Source organism: Aspergillus terreus, genomic scaffold, assembly GCF_000149615.1.
Source record: "Aspergillus terreus NIH2624 scaffold_15 genomic scaffold, whole genome shotgun sequence".
Taxonomy (NCBI): domain Eukaryota; kingdom Fungi; phylum Ascomycota; class Eurotiomycetes; order Eurotiales; family Aspergillaceae; genus Aspergillus; species Aspergillus terreus.
Genome location: NT_165938.1, coordinates 609403 through 623437, shown reverse-complemented (window position 1 = coordinate 623437; position 14035 = coordinate 609403). Strand labels below are relative to the sequence as shown.

Here is a 14035-nt window from a genome sequence, read left to right as displayed (position 1 = left end):
TCCCGTCCTGTCACAACGCCACAAGGACGGCCATGACCTCACTCGCAAAAACAGTGCATCATTCTGGTTTACCTTGCAGATGGGATCTAGCTGATTTTTGAATCGACCATCGTTCCTGGTTTCTCTCGTTCCTTTCCTCAATCTATATTTAATCTACCTTCTTACGACCTGGCGACCGAATTTGGGTTCTTCCTGGGTAGATTCAACTATATTGATCTACCAGCCAGGCTAAGCTCTTAAAAACTCTCTCCGCCAAGACCGAAGAGTCCCTCGCGTGCCCGTGCTACGGGGTCGAAGCCGACGAGCTTTTGCCCGTTTCTTTGGTCCTCGCATTAGCAGACTCGGACTTGACCGCTGTCATTTTTACATCTTTTCGGTTTCGGAATGATATAAGACTTGCGCCTGCTGTTCGTCCACATATTGGGTCTGATTGGTAACGACGCGACGCGAACGCCTTACCGGTCTGAAATATAAAGGGGATTTCCGACCCCAACAACGGAGACTAGAGTGCAGTCATGGCTACTCGAGATAACGGCCATGCGTCGGAAGCCGTCGACAAGTCGATGAGGAACACTGACTCCCGAGTAACGTCGAAGGCGAAGAAGACAAACCCATTCCGGTGGACACTGGGGTTACTGGTGCGGTATGCTTACTTCTCCCTTTCTCTGGGATCATTTTGCTCGACGTAGAACTAACAGACATCTTCTCCTAGACTGTGTATCTGGTATGCCTTGCTTACACCGTTCTTCCGCTGTCCTTCCCGCCTCTCAGACTTGAATGAGTCCTCCCCGCGAGTCTGCAAGCCGTATCTTGTCGCTCGGTCCTATATCGATCCTCATGTCGCCCCATACTACGACGCCTATGCCGCGCCTTATGTTGATGCTACGCGGCCCTACGTGAACCTCTTGAACGAGAAGGTATATACACCTTCTGTGAATGTCGCCAAACACGGTTATGAAAAATACGGTGCCCCTGCTTTGAATCAGGCACAAGCATTCAGCCAACAACAATGGGATGCACAAGTCACCCCTCGCCTGCAGTCTGTCAAAGGGCGGGCAAACGACTTGTATGCTTCCGAGGTGTCGCCGCATGTTCAACGCGTCAAGGCTGCGCTGTCGCCCTACTACCAGAGGGTCAACTCCGCCATCCGATCCGCCGCCCAAAACTACATTCTGCCGTTCTATGCCCGCTCCAGACCTTTTATCGGGAAGACTTATACCTCTGGACAGGATATGCTAGCTACCACAGTTCTGCCTTATGCGCAAAGTACTTGGTCTTCTGCTATCTCCTTCGTCAGTAGCTCCTTGTGGCCTAAAGTGACTGGTCTATATTCGGAAAATGTTGAGCCTCAACTGGTGAAGATCGGCCAGCGACTCGCGAGCTACCGTGAGAGGAAGCGACTCCACAGTGTTGTCGATGAATCCGACAGGTAAGTTGTGACAAACACAACAGAGATAGTCGCTCAGCGAACTAACTCGTAGGAACGATTAAGCACGACGACCAAAGTGGATCAATCAACCTCCTCGACCATATCTTCAGTGGAAGCAGTCAGCGTCGAATCCCCGTCTACTCCTTCGGTTGTGGCGGCTTCGCCAACTCCCCAGAAGCTCACTCCTGCCCAAATAGCTGCTCAGGCACGCGAAAGGATTGAATCTGATCTGCAAACGTGGGAGGAGAAGTTTGCGGTGGCCGCGGGAAATGCCGTGGAAGAGCTCGAGGCTCGCATCGTCGAGATCATTGATGCCTATATTGCGACCCAGGCCAAGGACCATGGCGAGGGTCTCTTGGCAGATTTGCAAGCGGTGGTAGAACAGGAGACATCTGCTGTAAAGGATCGTATCAACTCTCTGGCAGAGTCCCTCCCCGCCGAAGATGCCCCCGAGGAGGAGGAAAAGGCGCAAGAAGCGCTTGTTAAGGAAGTCAGAGACTCCGCATTTACCATCAGAGATCGTGCTCATGCCCTCCGAGAGTGGCACAACTCGTTTGATGAGGAGCTTCAGCTTCGTGTCTCTGCCGCTGCTCGGTCAACCCTCAGTGTCCTGGATAGTATCCACAATCTAGGATTCCAAGAAATTGGAACGCGCTGGGCCTGGATGGACGGTGTGACCTACAAAGATTGGGAGAAATACCATTCCCTCAAAGCGGCGTTTGAAGACTGGCGCACGCAATTCCTCAATGATAGGATGAAGCATCCCAAGCTTGAAGAAGCCAAGTCTATTGCAGAAGATATCCTCTCAATCGGTATGGATGCTGCGGAGTCCGCCGCCAAGGAGCTTGCTAGGCTGAAAGAGGTCGGCAAGTGGAAGATCACAGCTAGGGAAGTCAGTGATAACTTTGCCACGAGGTCTGAACCTCCTCCTCTTCCACCGAAGCCCAGTGTTGCCGATGAGGAGGATGTTCCTGGGGACATGGAGGACCATGAAGAGCTCGAAGCTCATGCCAAAGTCGACGACTTTGATGGGGAATTAAACGAATCTTCTGCCAAAACCACCATCGAATCCGAAAACAACATCATGGATTCTGACAATGTTTCTGAAGCGGATGGTCGCGAAGAGGCCAATATGGACATCCCTTTGGACCGTGCAGCAGAAGAAACGGAATCTACCACTAGCTTTGATGATGATGAAGCAGTTCTGGAAGATGTTAGAGATGAGCCCACCAAGCCGGTGTGGGGTGCTGAAGCAGCAGCCGTTCCCCCTGTGCACCGCGTGGTTGATAATAATGATGATCTGAACGGTGATACAGAAGAAGTCGAAGAATTGACCCAGCCGCTCAAGACAGATGAAGACGAGGAGACCTCGGCTGACGGGGCTGACTCCCGCAGCACCCAAACATCGTCGGAGACCACTGATCAGAAGGAATCCCCACACACCTCTGTGAAGGAATTGGTGAATAAACTTCTTGCTGACCCGGGCTCCGATCTTCCTGAGGATGTTAAGCTCAAACTTCAGGCTTTGTACGAATCGCCTGATTTGATGAAGCCCACATCATCCGTCGACTCTGAGGAAGATGTGCCTACGTCCTCTGCATCACCAGCACCTGTGTCGAGCATCGTTGTTGAGGATGAGAAGAATACCGGTGAAGAAGCTGTGGGTAGTGGTTTCGAAGATAAACCTGTGAGGAAAGACCTATAAACACAGCTTTTGTCTCTGATTAGCCATCAAAGGAGACAGATAGCTGGTGATGGCTTTCCGATGCTATCATGTATTTGGCGGTTTTGTTTATCCTTCTGTTCCGCAGTGACTTGCTCATGCCCTTAATATTCCCCACATAGTTTACCACGAGTGTGTCATGATATATTATGTCAATTCATGAGAACGTTTGAGTTATTCTGTCACCCGTTTCCTGCCCTTCACTTTTCTAGCCTCCGGCTTATTTATGCTCGGCGCCAAGCGAACGGGAGACACAAGATAGGTTCTAATTAGGGATGTTTACGAATGTATGTATATCGAGGTAGAATAGATTTCTCTTATACACTACATGTCCACCATATTTGAGGGTAGAGACGAGGCGAAAGTAGGCCAGCCTGATGGCATATACATGAAAACGTGATTCGCTAACGCACTTGTGGGATAGCATTTCACCGATACTGCACTCGATTACCACGTTTCTCCATCTTCTTTTGGCGCTTGCTCTCAGCCGCCGGTGTGTCTGCGCCGGCACCACCCATTCCGGCCAATCCGGACTTCATTCCCATGAACGTCGTGTACGCCAACCAGACCGAATACAGAGGCACGACGATCCACAGCCACCAGGCGCGGTCATTGAATACGCAGACAGCTCCGATGCAGCCCCAGGTCCAGTACAAGACATCCCACATGTACTCGGTTAGGCCGGCCGCACCCAAGTCTTCACCAGGTGAGCGTAGAGAGCCGTCGGCGGGGTTATACCGCGGACGACCTAGACGGTCCAGGTAAAATTCGATGACAAGGGTTGGACAGGCTAGAAAGAGGTAGGGCTTCAGCGCATGAGGACGCCCGAAGGTCCAGTGCAGGACAAGGAAAATGGCATGAAGACCAAGAGAAATGAGATGGGTTCGGAGGAGCACGGAGGCATTGCGGGCGGCGAGAGATTTGGCTGCTTTCTGCGGGAGTGAGCAATTATCGTCGAGGAAGATGTGATATTGTAATGTGATGGGCATAGCCTACCTGCGCCATGGTGAGCTGGAGAGGTGTAGTAGCAGCTGAAGCTGGCCAGATGGCACGTACATACGTAGTAGAACCAGTTAAGCTGTGGAGGGAATGGCGTTGCCCACCACAACGGGACAAGCGCCCGCCCGCGCCTCCACCAGCCACTCTCGCCATGAACCCTTCCAAAACAATTCATCGGCATCAATTTCTCTCCCCCTCGATTTCTCCCCTCCTTCCGCACGTCATCGGCGACTTTTCCTCCCCTTTCCGCGCCCGACTTCTGACATCTCCCTCTCCGACTGTCCGTCCGATATGCAATCTCCCTCTCTTTGAGCTCCTGTCTGGCCCACGGGGCGTCAAGAGTCGTTCGGACGTCATTCATCTCTCCCAGGCACGGCCTTGGACTTGTCACCTGTCTCCACCGTTTGTACACCTGTTGCGGGAAACAGAACAAGCGACCAAGGGCAACACTGACTGTGATACTTATTGAAAGACTCTAATAACACAACGCGCGCCATTCTTTGTTCGCGGGTATTCTGTCTTCTCTGTTCATGCAGTGAAAGGAATCCCGGTCTCCGTTGTTTCCTTCCAAGACCTCCTCCTCATCCTCCTCCGTGGACTGTCTTCCTCCCTAATGCCTTGCGCTGAAGACGTCCCAGTTCCGATCATCTCCCTTCTCGCCAACGCAGTTTCATCACTTCTCACTTCCTCGGTACCGTTATCGGCTCACACTGCGATTCCTTCTGAACCCCTACGCCACCTCCGCACATAACTATGTCTCCATCCACATCTCACATATCCAGCCAGCTTCGGCAGTTGATATACTACCATATCGACAACAACCTAGTTCGCAATGCGCTCTTCCTCGCTGGACGATTACATGCCTATGAACCTCGAACCTCCGAAGCGTCCTACTTGCTCGCCTGGTGCTATCTTTTGAACGGCCAAGTCAAAGCGGCCTATGATTACAGTCGAAATTTCGGATCACGAGGCACTCACGCTGGCTGTTCATATGTCTATGCACAGGCGTGTTTAGACCTGGGAAAATACTATGATGGCATCACCGCCCTGGAGCGAAGCAGAAGTCTATGGGGCTCGAAGAACCACTGGAGTAAGCAATAACTGATACCCCTTCGCCATCATTGGAGCAAGGAAGGAAATAAACGTTGGGAGGGACCTGAGGCTAATTGATCTACGCGCGATTTGCAGACAAGCACAGCGAGACGCGCAGACAACACCTGCCGGATGCGGCTGCAGTTCTATGTCTGCTCGGGAAGCTATGGCAGGCTCACAAAGACCTCAACAATGCCGTAGAATGCTATGTTGATGCCTTGAAGTTAAATCCTTTCATGTGGGACGCGTTTCTCGGGCTGTGTGAGACTGGTGAGTGGAGGCTCTGTGTCTTGTGAAATCGGCATCCGCTAACAGCCTGGAAGGGGTTAACGTCCGAGTTCCCAATATCTACAAGATGAGCCCAGAAATGTTTGCAATTCTTTCCTCGGCACAAGAAGACGCCGACCCACCTCCTGACAAACCAACACCTGCGACTGGACCATTGCAAGCCCAAGCGAACGCGAATCCTAGCCTCGATCCTTTTACCTCTGCCGCGTCAAGAAGTGATTCTAATGCTACCCATGGAAGTTCGGCCTTGTGGGAGAAGCTAAATGGCAGTACCGTGAGCGTTGCTTCTACTGGTGCGTCCGTGCCCATCGTCCGAGAAGGAACCGAGACACCTGGAGGTCAGAGCAGTGAGTCCGAGGAATTTCGCGTTGCCAATGGAATGGGGGCTGCAGACGCAGCGTGGGAACCGCCCTTGGCACCAGCACGAAAGAATCGGACAATACAAACAATCGGTGTCGACCACCCTATGGACCCGCCGCCGAAGATGAAACCAACTGGAATTCGACAGAGGACGAGGGCGAGACCTGAATCTGATGAGCAGTCAACTTCTCAAGCCGAAAAAGATCCCTCGGCTGTCTCTAGGATCGGGGACCGCAAGCGAACTGTTTCTGGCCAAGTCGCTCATCCACCATCGCAGCCGGTAGAACCAGGTGCGCCGCAACGGCGGAGTGTAAGGTTGTTTAACCAGATCAAACCAACGACTAGCAAGTTCTCGGGTGCGGCGTTGAGCTCCAAAGACGGAAGAGAAGTTAAAAAGGTGAAATCGACCAGCGTCAAGGCACGTACTACAACATCGTCAACGAATGTAAGCCGGGCCGTGAGTGGAAGCCGGCGACATGCTCCGGATGCTCACGACGGCGATGGAAAAGAACACCGAACGACCTCGGGTCTCCATGGGACATCGTCCCGAGGCGCTGCTATTGAGAAGACGAAGGCCTTCGAGGCATTGACTTGGCTGTTGGAGCTCTTTTCCAAGCTCGCGTCGGGATACTTTGCTCTCAGCCGGTACAAGTGTGTTGAAGCCATCCAAATCTTCAATGCCCTCTCTCAAGGGCAGCGAGAGACTCCTTGGGTACTTTCGCAAATCGGCCGAGCTTATTACGAACAGGCCATGTATTCGGACGCGGAGAAGTATTTCATCAAAGTAAGGACAATGGCACCATCTCGGCTTGAAGATATGGAGATCTACTCCACTGTTCTCTGGCATCTGAAGAATGACGTCGAGCTGGCCTATCTGGCCCATGAGCTGATGGAGGTTGATCGTCTCTCTCCTCAAGCCTGGTGTGCGATTGGCAATTCCTTCTCTCACCAACGGGACCACGATCAGGCCCTGAAGTGCTTCAAACGGGCAACACAACTGGACCCCCAATTTGCGTATGGCTTTACGTTGCAAGGACACGAGTACGTTGCCAATGAAGAATACGACAAGGCATTGGATGCCTACCGAAACGGCATTAGTGCTGATAGTCGACACTATAACGCTTGGTATGGCCTGGGTACTGTGTATGACAAGATGGGCAAGCTGGATTTCGCCGAACAGCACTTCCGCAACGCTGCCAGCATTAACCCTACCAATGCCGTTCTCATTTGCTGCATTGGTCTCGTGTTGGAGAAGATGGACAACCCGAAGGCAGCACTTCATCAGTATGGACGAGCCTGTTCGATTGCACCACATTCTGTTCTGGCACGGTTCCGGAAAGCTCGCGCGTTAATGAAATTGCAAGAGCTAAAGTTGGCCTTAACCGAGTTGAAGATCCTGAAAGATATGGCCCCCGACGAGGCGAACGTGCATTACCTCTTGGGCAAACTCTACAAGATGGTGCACGACAAAGGCAACGCTATCAAGCACTTTACGACTGCCCTCAATTTGGATCCCAAGGTATGTTTCAATGTGTGAAGCGCGCCGCGGATGCAGGACTAACGTTAGTTGCAGGCGGCACAATACATCAAGGATGCCATGGAATCCCTTGACGACGACGAAGAGGACGATGAAGATATGGCATGATTGTTCTGTTTTATCCTTTTATTCTGCAATATTCCCACTGTTCGCTGGTATTCTTCCTGCTTTATCACTTCTACGACCCGGGTCCTTATTGGGATGCCCATATTTCTTTTTTGATTATGTTTACTGCTTTTTGGATTGACTTTGGGCAAGCATTCAGCATTACTCAGGCGTTGGAAGGCCGGTTGGGTAGAGGGAGCATTTCCCAAGCATCGGGGTCTCGAGATGGGATCGAGCCCTTGGGTTCTTCTGTCTGTACATTAGCGTTGGGATGGCATGTGTCGATGGAAGAACAATTTCTGCAAACGAGCGAGGTGAAGCCAGACCGCAGATTCATGGACATATTGTCTGTTGATTCTGGCGTGGAATTGCATAATCGAATCCATTGTTACGCATCCTTAACAGATTATCCATCATCAACTGATCTAACTACCTAGGTAGTGTTTATCTGTACTTTGTGAGGCCTGAGGCCTGCTTCACATGTGTCGTCTGGAAGGGTAGGCGGTGAGCGGTCCCCAACGGAAAATGAAATCACAAGAAAAAAAGGCGGAAGATCGACTTTCGTCTTCCCCAGAGTTGCTTCTGTCCTCCACTCTCTCTCTCTCCCCCCCCCCCCCATCCTCCTTTCTTCTTCTCCCTCTTCCACGGAGTATCGGTCTAGACGCTCCTCGAGGGACTCTCTTCTGGCTTGTACTCTTCCTGTCATGCATTAATCCCCTACATACATCGCTCCTTGACTTCGACACCTGGATATCGTTCACCTGACTGCATCACCTGTGAGGATACCCCTCTTTCCTCCCGGTCATAATTTGCCGATGCCTCTATATGAATGTCGCTAACCGTTTCCCCCATGGCAGAACGTCGCGACTATTCATCTTTACTCTATAATGTCTCTCTTCTCTTATGTCGCCTCGGGCATCAGCTCGTTCGTTGTCGTCACACTGTCTCTATTCGCCCTCGGCCAGAAGGTTCCCCGCGCGGCGTTCGTTGCTCGCTGTCTCGCAGCCTATGGCTCCCTCCTCTTTTGTGCCGTGTACGGCGTGATCGCCTCCATTGTTCTGCGGTTGATAGGATACGGACGTGTGTCTCAATGGGCCACCGCTCGCAGCTTCAAATGGGTCATGCGGTACACCACCGGTGTGCGCTTCGATATTGTAGAAGGCGTTGAATACTTGTCGACTCGGCCGGCCGTCTTTATCAGCAACCACCAGTCCGAACTGGATGTTCTCATGCTCGGTACGATCATGCCGCCCTACTGCAGTGTTACGGCCAAGAAGTCCCTGCGCCATGTGCCGTTCCTCGGCTGGTTCATGTCCCTTTCCCGAACCGTGTTTATCGACCGTGCCAATCGCGAGACTGCTGTGAAGGCGTTCGACGGCGCGGCGCACGAAATGCGCACCCATCGCCACAGTGTCTTCATTTTCCCTGAGGGCACCAGAAGCTACTCCGATAAGCCGGAGCTGCTATCGTTCAAGAAGGGTGCCTTCCACTTAGCTGTCAAGGCGGGAGTGCCAGTCGTTCCTATTGTCACCGAGAACTACTCCCACATTCTCTCCCCTCGGAACCTGCGATTCAATTCCGGTACTGTCAAGATCAAAGGTTAGTCGTTCATCTTTGTCGGGTTGTGATATATTGCTCATGTCGTTCTAGTTCTGCCTCCGATCAGCACCGAGGGCATGACGGCTGCCGATGTTGACAACCTCACCAAGTCAACTCGGGAGTCTATGCTCAAGACTCTCTTGGAGATGTCTTCCCCTGAGGACGTCGACAACTCCAACTCCAACGCCAACACCAATGCCAAGACCACTGCCGTCGAGATCTGAATACACCAGACGTGCTAGCCGGGGGCCCCACCGGCCCCTAGAACACTTCCTAGATATGGCAGCTGTCGGCGATCGTTACACTTCTATTGACGACCGACTTGAGTGCCCGATTCCTTTGCAACATATTCTCTTCCGCCCAAAAAGTCGCACTCGACATCAACCCCGCTTCGACCGCCCGAAGATCACCTCGTCTCAGCGAGATACATCTAGCCTTACGAAATACACGACGCATAGACCTGACCATCAGCAGAGACCAGACGCCGGATCTAGATATACAACTTAGGGCTCCGGCAGCAAGTGTCACTGCTACTCGAGAACCAAGACACCAGCCTTGTCGCACCTGTTGCTCATAGACATTGGGCCCTTGCATATCCTCCAGTGTATATAGATTCATTGTACCCATATTCACCAAAGTATAAAGTCCCAATCCCACCTAACACCCATCCAAACACTGACACTGGCCCCGCGCGCAAGGCGCAACATCTTCAATCGTAATCCTACGCAAAGGCCCCCAGCCATCTATACCCTCCCCACCTCCAGACGCAGCAGACCCGACTTTCCCACCCCGCGCCGCAGTCGCAATAAGGTAATCATCCTCAAACGCCTCAATCTCCACCCGCACGTCCTCCACAAGCTTCCCATACAGCCACGTCCGCACCCCGGTATACGGATGCTGCACGCGCGGCTCAGGAGCCCGCACATCCGTAAACTCCAGCTCGCGCAGCCACGGCGCCAGCAGCGCTTCGCCCGTCATCTTAATGTACGCCTCCTTGAGCGCCCAGAACGCATAGAACAGCCTGTATCCATACGCAGGATCATTCTCCCGCGCAGCGGTCGATTTGATCGTCTCCAACTCCCGGGCCGAGAACACCTCCGCGAAGATATCGACGTACTCGTTGAGTGCAGCAAGGGTGGGGGTCGCATCTGCGCGCCGCTCATTCACGCAGGTGATGTCGATGCCGACCTGCGGGAGGGACGGGAGCGGCGTAGCCGCGGGGTCCGGGGCGGCGGTGAGGAGACGCTCTTTCTGCTGGGTGGAAGCGGGGCTGGGCGTGGAGGTGCCGGCGAGGGCGACGAGGGAGGCCTGGTGGCTGACGTTGAATTCGAGCGTGGGGAGGGCGGCTGCGCGCGGGTTGTCTGCGGCGGGGATGAAGCAGGGGCGTTTGTGCGGGGCGGGGGTGCGGCTGATGATGATTTCGGGCCAGGGGATGCGGCAGGTGCGGTGGACGAAGAGGTATTTGAGGAGGTTGGAGGCCAGCGACATCTGGCGGTCTTTTTGGTGGTAGAAGCGCGTTACGGCTTCTTGCTCGGTGGGCTTGAGGGTGTCGAGGAGGGGGAGGGGTGGGTGGTTTGTGAGATTGCGCATGTCCATGTACCATCTTGTTAGTGGGGTATTTGTGGGTTGTTGGATGGAGGCCATGGCTGTGATGGCTGTGATGGTGAAGATGGTGATGGGTGAGATGAGTTGTACTTGGATGTAGAGGTGTAAGCAAAGAGGACCCGGGACTGGGTTGGTTGCGTTGAGTATGGAGGTATGCAGAGGAGATGCTAGCAGCTGTCGTCAATCATTATAGTCGTTATGCGTCAATTGTGGGAATGGTCGTGCAATGCAAGTTGTTTGTTGATGACGGGGGTGTTGATTAGATCGTTGATATCACATGATGGAGATTAGGGTTTGAGATGTCATGTGTTGTATACATGGCATTTGGATCAGGAGTATAGCGACATACAGTATATCAGAGCAGAAGAGTTCAGTTGACTTATTCAAAGACCTAACCCTTAAGAGACCATGCCTCTGTTCATGTCCCACGTAATCTAACGTAGATCTCGTCTCCCTATACTCCTATAGATCCTACGGGCAGCGGCCCAATCCCTAGACAGACTGTCCGCATCACTATCATATGTTTCGTACAGCCAGCTATGACGAAGAACATCTTCATCGCTCAGTAAACCGTATTGAGTAAACTCCACAGACAGGAGACAGATGAACATCGTTGATAGATCTCGAATAAAAGCTAACTCGGTAGACAAGAGAGACGATCCATGTTCTCACATGCTTGACGGTCCTCACAATGAGCCCAGTGGGCTGTTCTTAAAGCCGATTGAAGGAGCTTTCCACATGACCTGGCCTACTGGACTAGTGATCTGGCCTAGAAAAGGGCTTATTAGCGTCGCGTCCCTTGAGTTGTAGCTGTTTAGCCGCATGCCGGTGATTTGAGCCATAAACAGGTATTCCTATTTCACAGTAGCGTTCTCACCACTAGTATGGCAACTGTAAAAGGGGTCCGCTGTCGGTGACTCAGTAACGGATTTCTCATCAATAAATTAGTATTGTTTACAAATGCGATGGTGTAAGGGTAGCAGATACGAGCGGGGAGAAAAAATGAGTCATCCCGCCACTACAGTGCCTGGTACTCCATGCACGAGTCCCTGCATCAGCACTCCCAGTCAATATCACATTCTCATCGATCGAAAGGAAAATGGCCCAACAGCAAGATACCCCTGAGTTCCGTCTCATTGGGACCTTTACCCGGTACTCCAGTATGTCAGTTGCTCAGTACATGACTAACCTGAATCTCTAATTGCCTCCCAGGCTGGACCGCTCGTGTAGAGACAGTCCTGGAGTATTTCCAGATCCCATATACGGCGGAAACCGTTCAACTGTCCGATGTGTGTTTCGTAGCCGTGTCTTTCGGCTCTCTGTTGCATCCTGCGTCCAACACTGATCTATTCGCAGGCTCGCAAAGTATCCAAGTCAGGCCTCATCCCGCTGCTTGAAAGCCGCTCGCTAGGTGCAAACATCCGCATTAATGACTCCCTAGCTATCTGCGAGTTCCTGGCAGAGTCCTGCCCGGACCTCCATCTCTGGCCTCGTGACCGTCAGCTCCGAGCGTTGGCCCGCAGCGCGGCCGCCGAGATGCATTCCGGCTTCCAAACCATCCGCAGTACCTATCACTCGAACTTTATCGCACGATACACTGGAAATATTCCTATAACTGAACAAGGGCGCAAGGAAATCGATCGCCTCCTCACACTCTGGGACGAGTCCCGAAAGTTTACGAAGGCTCGACTCGCTCAGTTAGGCGAAAAGGATGAGGGCTTCCTTTTCGGAAACTTCAGCATTGCTGACGCATTCTTCTGGCCAGTTCTGTGGGTGCGTATAACTATAACCATCTAAACTCGTCTCTACCCTCGGTGGGTCTCTGAGAAAAGAAGAGAATACTGACGCCTGAGTTATAGCGCTTCCGCACTTATGAGCTTCCGCTGGATACGGCTGGTGACGATGCCTTGGCTTGGATGGCGACCATGTGGAACGATCCGGCTATGCGACGGTTGTCGAGCAGTTACTATCGTCAGGCGGAGCGGCCGGAGTCCCGCATTGCGCATTATGATGATATCTTCCGTGGCCACGAGGATATTCAGTATGGACAGTTTCCGGAAGACTGGACATTTGTAGTCCCTCAGAGGGGTTAGATGAACATGACACTTCTTTGCCACCCGATTGACAGCACCTTAAATACTTCTGAAGTTCTGATGTAGATCAACCTGATAGAGCTAACCAGATGTAGAAGGTGGAACTTCGCGCGGGAAAATCACGTGTGTGGATAAGATATAGACTTTAAGAGCGGCGAGTGGCCAACAGTTGACTCACAGACTCACGACATTCTGCCGCAGTGCAATGAGCGTCACAGTCGGGGTTCTCGCCTTACAGGGCGCCTTCTACGAACATATCCAGCTGCTGAAGCAAGCTGCGGCTGGCTGGTCCCATTCGTCGCAATGGGACTTCATTGAAGTGCGAACCCCGCAGGAATTGGAGAGATGCGACGCCCTGATTCTTCCGGGAGGCGAGAGCACGACGATGTCGCTGGTAGCAGCTCGGTCCAACCTCTTGGAGCCTCTAAGAGAGTTTGTGAAGTATGTCTCCTTTTCCGGCACCAATTGCACATGCTTGGGCTAACCACCATTGGTCGTTCCATAGGGTGCACCGCAAGCCAACCTGGGGTACCTGCGCCGGACTAATCTTGCTCGCCGAATCTGCCAATAGGACAAAGAAGGGCGGTCAGGAACTCATCGGAGGACTTGACGTGCGTGTGAACCGAAACCACTTCGGTCGCCAGACAGAAAGCTTCCAGGCACCCTTGGAGCTCCCGTTCCTCAACACCCCCGGACAAGAAGAGGCGTCGTTTCCTGCCGTGTTCATTCGTGCGCCCGTTGTTGAAAAGGTTCTGCCACACCATGAGGGAATTCAAACCGGGGAAGTCGAAAGAGACGAGACCATTGTAGCGCCTTCGAAGTCCGCCAAGGACGCAGCTGCGCGCGATGCAATGGCGACAGATGTGGAGGTTCTGGCAACTCTTCCTGGACGGGCTGCCAAGTTGGTCGCCAGCCAAGGAACGGCCATCAACCCGGAGAAAGAAGCGGGAGATATTGTCGCTGTCCGGCAAGGCAATGTTTTTGGAACGAGCTTCCACCCCGAGTTGACGGGCGATGCCAGAATCCACTCTTGGTGGTTGCGCCAAGTAGAAGAGTCCGTGAAGAGACGACGCGAAATAGAGCGACGATAGTACACGACTGGTTGATGCGAGGAAGAAAGAAAGTTGTATCTTTGTTCGGTTGATACATCGGGTATCAGATGTAAATATTGTCTTTTTCAGGTGTTCTCTACCCGCATGATAGAA

The 14035-nt window shown here is 52.6% G+C and overlaps 6 protein-coding genes across 6 annotated transcripts; 4 read left to right on the top strand and 2 right to left on the bottom strand.

The window, feature by feature from the left end:
- Positions 1-515: 515 nt before the first annotated feature.
- ATEG_09699 (uncharacterized protein) lies at positions 516-3134 on the top strand (the record flags this gene model as incomplete). The annotated part of the gene is made up of 3 exons (XM_001218320.1): positions 516-643; positions 713-1429; positions 1493-3134. The coding sequence occupies 3 exons, from the start codon at positions 516-518 to the stop codon at positions 3132-3134; spliced, it is 2487 nt and encodes an 828-aa protein (XP_001218321.1).
- A 446-nt stretch (positions 3135-3580) lies between these two features.
- ATEG_09698 (SND2/TMEM208 family protein) lies at positions 3581-4157 on the bottom strand (the record flags this gene model as incomplete). The annotated part of the gene is made up of 2 exons (XM_001218319.1): positions 3581-4084; positions 4149-4157. 2 exons carry the CDS (start codon positions 4155-4157, stop codon positions 3581-3583), a joined length of 513 nt encoding a protein of 170 aa, XP_001218320.1.
- Positions 4158-4904: 747 nt separating this feature from the next.
- On the top strand, positions 4905-7536 carry ATEG_09697 (anaphase promoting complex subunit bimA; the record flags this gene model as incomplete). The annotated part of the gene is made up of 4 exons (XM_001218318.1): positions 4905-5241; positions 5340-5513; positions 5567-7410; positions 7465-7536. The coding sequence occupies 4 exons, from the start codon at positions 4905-4907 to the stop codon at positions 7534-7536; spliced, it is 2427 nt and encodes an 808-aa protein (XP_001218319.1).
- Positions 7537-8420: 884 nt separating this feature from the next.
- Positions 8421-9356, top strand: ATEG_09696 (1-acylglycerol-3-phosphate O-acyltransferase SLC1; the record flags this gene model as incomplete). Its single annotated transcript, XM_001218317.1, has 2 exons — positions 8421-9132; positions 9184-9356. The coding sequence occupies 2 exons, from the start codon at positions 8421-8423 to the stop codon at positions 9354-9356; spliced, it is 885 nt and encodes a 294-aa protein (XP_001218318.1).
- Positions 9357-9789: 433 nt separating this feature from the next.
- Positions 9790-11348, bottom strand: ATEG_09695 (4'-phosphopantetheinyl transferase family protein; the record flags this gene model as incomplete). Its single annotated transcript, XM_001218316.1, has 3 exons — positions 9790-10911; positions 11213-11250; positions 11309-11348. 3 exons carry the CDS (start codon positions 11346-11348, stop codon positions 9790-9792), a joined length of 1200 nt encoding a protein of 399 aa, XP_001218317.1.
- A 488-nt stretch (positions 11349-11836) lies between these two features.
- ATEG_09694 (glutamine amidotransferase subunit pdxT) lies at positions 11837-13921 on the top strand (the record flags this gene model as incomplete). Its single annotated transcript, XM_001218315.1, has 7 exons — positions 11837-11897; positions 11950-12026; positions 12094-12510; positions 12597-12778; positions 12926-12953; positions 13000-13271; positions 13336-13921. The coding sequence occupies 7 exons, from the start codon at positions 11837-11839 to the stop codon at positions 13919-13921; spliced, it is 1623 nt and encodes a 540-aa protein (XP_001218316.1).
- Between the last annotated feature and the right edge of the window lie 114 nt (positions 13922-14035).